The sequence below is a fragment of the Panulirus ornatus genome, chromosome 5, assembly GCF_036320965.1.
Source record: "Panulirus ornatus isolate Po-2019 chromosome 5, ASM3632096v1, whole genome shotgun sequence".
Lineage (NCBI taxonomy): Eukaryota > Metazoa > Arthropoda > Malacostraca > Decapoda > Palinuridae > Panulirus > Panulirus ornatus.
In genome coordinates, this window is record NC_092228.1 from 45,718,706 (window position 1) to 45,726,152 (window position 7,447).

General features: G+C 39.5%; 1 protein-coding gene across 1 annotated transcript in view; it reads left to right on the forward strand.

Moving 5' to 3' along the window:
* Positions 1–4,000: 4,000 nt before the first annotated feature.
* The window catches only part of LOC139748814 (roundabout homolog 2-like), a 399,946-nt gene continuing 396,499 nt past the window's right edge, over positions 4,001–7,447 (forward strand). The window contains exon 1 of the mRNA XM_071662244.1: positions 4,001–5,236. Coding sequence (XP_071518345.1) covers positions 5,116–5,236 — 121 coding nt within the window. The 5' untranslated portion in view covers positions 4,001–5,115. The remainder of the gene's footprint in view (positions 5,237–7,447) is intronic.

The following is a 7,447-nucleotide window of genomic DNA, read 5'->3' on the forward strand; positions in this document are numbered from 1 at the left end:
ACTGCCGCCTCCGCCGCCGGTATAGCAGTTTCTCTTCTCTCGTACGATAACTTTATTATTCTTTTTTCGCGCGTACGATGTTTTCTTCTTCCTTTAAATGTTTTTATCTTTAGCAGATTTGCTTTATTCCTGATGTACGATAATTTGGTCTGTTGTATGATACGTTGTATTACCAGTGCGATATCTACTTTATTCATGTACGATAATCTTATCTCTTTTGCAATAACTCTTACCTCCTGTACGGTACTTTTTCCTTGTACGACAACTTATACCTCCTGTTCGATAACGTTTTTCTTAATGTACGATAACTTTTCCCTTCTGTACGATATGTTTTCCTCCAATGCGATATGCCTTTCCTCTTGTGTAAAAACCTTTCATTCTTGTACGATGCCTTTCGCTCACAGTATGATGTCTCTTCCCTTCTGTACGTTAACGTATCATCGCTGCGCAGCATCTTTTCCCTCCTGTACGTCAATGTTTTGCTCCCGTACGATCATTTTTCCTCATGTACGTTATTGTTTTCCCTGATGTAAGATAACTTTATAATTTGCATTAACTTTTTTACGATAAGTATTCTTTCTGTTCGATAAATTTCCCTCCTGTACGATATTTTTCCTTCCTATAGCATAAGCTTTCCCTTCTCCTGTACGATAACTATTCCTCCTGTACGATAACTATTCCTCCTGTACGTTATCTTCTCCCCTTCCTGCACGATAGTTTTCATGTAGCATAAGCTTTCCCTTCTGTTCGATAATTATTCCTCCCTGTACGATACTTTCCTTCCTGTAGCATAAGCTTTCCCTTCTCCTGTACGATAAGTATTCCTTCTGTACGATAACTATTCCTTCTGTTCGTTATCTTTTCCTCCTCGTGTACGATCGTCTTCCTTCCTCTAGCTTAAGCTTTCCCTTCTCCTGTACGATAACTTTTCCTTCTGTACGATAACTATTCCTCCTGTACGTTATCTTTTCCTCCTGTACGATCGTCTTCCTTCCTGTAGCTTAAGCTTTCCCTTCTCCTGTACGATAACTATGCCTCATGTACGATAACTATGCCTCATGTACGATAACAATGCCTCATGTGCGATAACTATGCCTCATGTACGATAACAATGACTCATGTGCGATAACTATGCCTCATGTACGATAACTATGCCTCATGTACGATAACTATGCCTCATGTACGATAACAATGCCTCATGTGCGATAACTATGCCTCATGTACGATAACGTTCACCACCTCCCTCCCTTCCTCCAGTACGTTAACTTTTTCCCTGTCCTGTACGACAACTTTTCCTCCTCGACGCCAACTTCCGCCCCAACCAAGATGGCTGGAGGAACTTTCAAGTCTTCTCCTGGAGAGACTTGGGGAAACGTCTGGCCAAGATGGCTTCTTGTGACGCGACGGTGCCGGCCACCGTCACCCGGGCTGGGGGGTATCGGGGCAGCAATCTGGGGGGTATCGAGGCAGCAATATATGATTGACCCAGAGTCTGAAGGCAGCGCTTTCCATATCCGTTTTATTATTGTTGTTGTTATTATTATTATTATCATTATTATTATTATTATTATTATTATTATTATTATTATTATTATTATTATTACTATTATTATTATTATTATTAATATTATCATTATTATTATTATTATTATTATTATTATTATTATTATTATTATCATTATTATTACTATTATTATTATTATTATTAATATTATCATTATTATTATTATTATTATTATTATTATTATTATTATTATTATCATTACTATTACTATTATTATTATTATTATCATTATTATTATTGTTATTATTATTATTATCATTATTATTATTACTAGGATTCTCTCTCTCTCTCTCTCTCTCTCTCTCTCTCTCTCTCTCTCTCTCTCTCTCTCTCTCTCTCTCTCTCTCTTCTCTCTCACTCATGTCTCCTGCAGCTTTGAGAGTGCGCCACGATCCGAAGCAGGGGAGGTTAGGACCCCTTTTAAAGAGTGGGGAGTTTCCTCGCAGGTTTCGTACTCCTTCTTCTCCCGACGACCATCACGGACAAACGTAGCGTATAACCCCAGGCAGGCGGGTGGAGTCCGGTAGCACCCCAGTGCCTAATTAAAACGTCAATAAATGACGAGTGGTGAAATAAATGATTATTGAACATCATTTATCTGGGTAAAAAGTATCTAAATTATTTAAATGAGGAATATATATATATATATATATATATATATATATATATATATATATATATATATATATATATATATATATATTTCTATGAGTCCACGGGGAAAATGAAACACGAAATGTTCCCAAGAGCACTTTCGTGTAATAATCACATCATCAGGGGAGACACAAGAGAGAAATATACAGTCAGTTGATATACATCGAAAGAGACGAAGCTAGGACGCCATTTGGTAAACATATATATATATATATATATATATATATATATATATATATATATATATATATATATGATATATATGAACATGAAGAGTGGATCATAGGGTGGGGGAGGGGGCGAAAATCCTGGGGGCCTTGAAGAATGTGTGGAAGTCGAGAACATTATCTCGGAAAGCAAAAATGGGTATGTTTGAAGGAATGGTGGTTCCAACAATGTTGTATGGTTGCGAGGCGTGGACTATGGATAGAGTTGTGCGCAGGAGGATGGATGTGCTGGAAATGAGATGTTTGAGGACAATGTGTGGTGTGAGGTGGTTTGATCGAGTAAGTAACGTAAGGGTAAGAGAGATGTGTGGAAATAAAAAGAGCGTGGTTGAGAGAGCAGAAGAGGGTGTTTTGAAGTGGTTTGGGCACATGGAGAGGATGAGTGAGGAAAGATTGACCAAGAGGATATATGTGTCGGAGGTGGAGGGAACAAGGAGAAGAGGGAGACGAAATTGGAGGTGGAAAGATGGAGTGAAAAAGATTTTGTGTGATCGGGGCCTGAACATGCAGGAGGGTGAAAGGAGGGCAAGGAATAGAGTGAATTGGATCGATGTGGTATACCGGGGTTGACGTGCTGTCAGTGGATTGAATCAAGGCATGTGAAGCGTCTGGGGTAAACCATGGAAAGCTGTGTAGGTATGTATATTTGCGTGTGTGGACGTGTATGTATATACATGTGTATGGGGGGGGGGGTTGGGCCATTTCTTTCGTCTGTTTCCTTGCGCCAGATAGATAGATAGATAGATAGATAGATAGATAGATATTGTCAACCCTCAGGAAAATAAAACATTTTTTAAACGAGATTTATGAATGTGTGACAAGTATATGTAGAAGAGAAGGAGAATTGATCCCTACGACGTACTGCCGTAGTGACCATAATGACCCCCTGGCGCGGACCCCAGTGGTGCAGCAGGCGGACCGAACCCCATGTTCTTAAACATTAACCTGAAGGAGGAAACACCACCAGGGCGCCACGCCTGCAGTAGGACGCTGGCGTGGGGGAGGGGCGTGTGGAGAGGACGACGTAGAGAAACGCCTCCGTCAGGTTGGGCGCCTGCAGAGGCAGGAATGACGGAAAGGGGAGGAGAAAAGTATATATTATATTAGAATTTTCAGAGCGACATGCAATATGGCAAGACCGATGATTGTATCCAAAGCTCAAGATGTGTCAGTTTCTAATAAGTCTCGCGCCTCTAGGACCTTCTGCCGGTCCTGGGACGTCATAGAGGCATTCAAAGCGACGATAGAGATAAGAGATTAATCCTGGGCGACGATAAAGAGGCGGGATATCGCTCAAGAAGCGGGAGATTGGGCGAGGGGGGGATGATGAGCGTGGAGCTCGCGTGCCACCTCCTCACCCGCCGGCGTCCCGTCCGTGTCTGGCCGGAGTCGCCGGGAATGTCTGGCATCGCTGCCGGCATCCACGCGCGCCTCTCCTGCAACCCCGCTGCCGGGCGCACGAGCCGGCCAACCATTTCTCCCTTAAATCCACACCATTGCTCTAATTTCACGACGAGACACGACGTGAAGGACCGCGAATCTCGCGGACGTATCCGCCGGCAGTATCCGCTTCCGAGAGATAGTCGGATACGACCGCGGACCTCGGATGACGTACGACTTGAGAACAATAAGTACAAGGAGATGTCCAGGTGTGAATCCAGTATGGCTGGGACAGTGGGAGGAGGAGTGTCGAGGCTTTCCAGCCCAGCATCTCGGCCAACGTGGCAACACCAGGTGTGTGTGTGGGGCGCCCCATCTGTCGCGCCACACGACAGCTGGCCATTCGTGAATGCGATCGTAAGCAGGAGCCACGACTCCAGTCCACCAGAGCTGCTCTTATCCGTGGACACTGTACCTGAAGTTACAAGTTACCGATAAAACGAACACAGTTGTTTTCCCCACCGAACACACCCCTCTCTCTCTCAACCGAATATCGGCGCTACACTAGGGGGAAAAGAGAGAGGGAGAAAAAGAGAAAAAAGAAATCGGTTTAGAGAGAGAGAGAGAGAGAAAGAGAGAGATAGTCTCCGCTTTGGTGAATAATATTGTGCGTTTTGGCTTTCATTTTTGGGGGGGTTTTTCTGTCCCCGTAAGTGTGTGTATATATATATATCTCTATCCCGGATCCCATACCGAAGATGTGACACCAGAGAAACGTCGGTAACGTGGAATTCGAACGCTTTATTTATATATATGTGTGTTTGTGGGATCACGTAGCAGAAATGGCAACAATGGAGATGATCCGGATGTGTGAGGTGGATCATAAGCACTCGCGAAACGGACACTTACCGATGGACGCCATCGGGCACAAGGGAAAGTGAGAGAGAGAGAGAGAGAGAAGAAAAAAAATTTAAAGTGAGAGATAGATAGAGAGATAGATAGAGGCGCTTGTCATCGGATCTCTACTTGATAGAGAGAGAGAGAGAGATTACCATCTCCTCAGAAGGAGGAGAATCTGAAATTAAGCGCCTCTCTCTCAAAGTGTAAAATATATATATAAAAAGAAATATATATAAGCGGAAAGAAATATATAAGCGGGGAAAAAAAAAAAAAGGAGAAAAGGAATGGTGACAATGAGACGTGAAGGAGGTGGTGGACACTAGCAAGTGAGAGAGAGAGAGAGAGAGAGAGAGAGAGAGAGAGAGAGAGAGAGAGAGAGAGAGACCCAAAATGCTCAGAGAACGGGCCAAGTGGGTCTCTGGTCACGCCCCGCCATGCACGTCTGTCCTCGCCTACTTCATCGTCACACTGCTGGCCTGGACCCACTCGCCCATGGTCGCCTCGGCCAACGGTAAGTCTAAAGGAACGACGCCCGGACCAACGCGTTCCTTTAGCTTTTGAAATAATACAAAAACAAAACAAAAAAAAAAAGATTCATCTAAATTTGATTTAATTTTAAAGGTGTTTTTAAATGCTTCGTTGAACCTCCCCCCCCTCCCTCCCTCTCCCCCCCTTCAAAGGGCACGACCTTGGCATGACGTCATCATACCCAAGGGTCGTACCAGGGGGGGGGGGTTAGGGGGGGGTCGTCGTACCCTCTTCTCAAAGGGGTTTAGCATTTTTCACAGGCAGTCTCAGGAATTTCGACTTAAATGTCGTGTATGAATTACCTTTTTTTTTTTTTCCCCTAACGTTTTAATGTAACTATAACTCCAGCGCTAATTCTTGTAATGAATAGCATTTTACCAGTGTTCCTTTAAGCCTTAGAGTGTTATACCGATGAAGAATTTCTGAGATGCTGATGAGAATTACACTGGAATTTTAGTTACCTTTGGATTACATTTGGATTATGTTTTGATTACTTTTGATTATTTTTTTTCCCCATGTTTACCGTGTGTTGTATAATTTGTGGCCAATATGACATGATTGTGTTTGATGTGTAATTCATCTTATGTGACCATTAGAAATATATCTTTTGCAGGACTTTGACATCAAGATGTATATTCATGTACTTTGGTAAAATCTGTTCCTGTTTCGCTTATTATATTAATCGAGATGTGAATCATATTTTAGATTGCATTATTTACATCTTCGATGTCGGCAATATATATTTAATAATTTCAAATTCATATTTCTTACCTTTTTTGATTTTTAGTTTTCGTGCGATGTGAAAATATTGACCGGGAATTGAATATATATTTTTGACAGTAAATGTACCTTGTGTTATTATTATCATTGTTATTATTGTTATTATTATTATTATTATTATTATTATTATTGTTATTATTATTATTTTTATTATTATTATTATTATTATTGATATTGTTATTATTATTATTATTATTATTATTATTATTATTATTATTATTATTATTATTATTATTGTTTATCCCTGGGGATAAGGGAGAAAGAATACTTGCCACGTATTCCCTGCGTGTCGTAGAAGGCGACTAAAAGGGAAGGGAGCGGGGGGCTGGAAATCCTCCCCTCTCGTTTTTTTTTTTTCTTTTTTTTAATTTTCCAAAAGAAGGAACAGAGAAGGGGGCCAGGTGAGGATATTCCCTCAAAGGCCCAGTCCTCTGTTCTTAACGCTACCTCGCTGTCGCGGGAAATGGCGGATAGTATGAAAAAAAAAAAAAATTATTATTGTTATTATTATTGTTGTTATTATTATTATTGTTATTATTATTATTGTTATCATCATTATTGTTATTATTATTATTGTTGTTATTGTTATTATTATTATTATTATTATTGTTATTATTATTATTATTATTGTTATTATTATTATTATTATTATTATTATTATTGTGGTTATTAGTGTTAATCATACCATTATTATTTCATATTGATGACTGTGCTCAGCGCTCTCCTCGTAATTTCACGGTGTCAGAGGCTAACGGTCATTAATTACAAAATGTACGATAAAATCACGTGTTGTAATTAAGGCGAACACTTCATTATAAGATGGATGGGAAGATGACGCCTTTCACCTCGAAAACGGAGCGCCGGATATCGATTTGCAATCTCCATTTTCTGTGCAAATTTATATATATATATATGTATATTTTTGCAATCTCCATTTCCTGTGCAAATTTATATATATATATATATATATATATATCTATATATATATATATATATATATATATATATATATATATATATATATATATTCAAATATTTTGGCTACTTTGGTTTATTTGTATATATATTTTTTGGGGGATGTTTATTTATTCGTCTAATTTATATGAGAGAATCCTGGTGTTTCCCAGGGCCTTCCTCAAGGATCCTGGAGCTCGAGGCTGCGCCGCTTCCAGTAGCAGGGAAATGTAAACTTCTTTTGAGAGTGGTGAGATCTTGGCTGTAGTGCCAGTGATCCAATCTCGCCAGATACGAGCAAGCGAAGTCCGATAGAATATATATATATATATATATATATATATATATATATATATATATATATTTATATTTATATTTATATATATGTATTTATATATATATATATATATATATATATATATATATATATATATATAAAGGGGGCCAGGTGAGGATATGC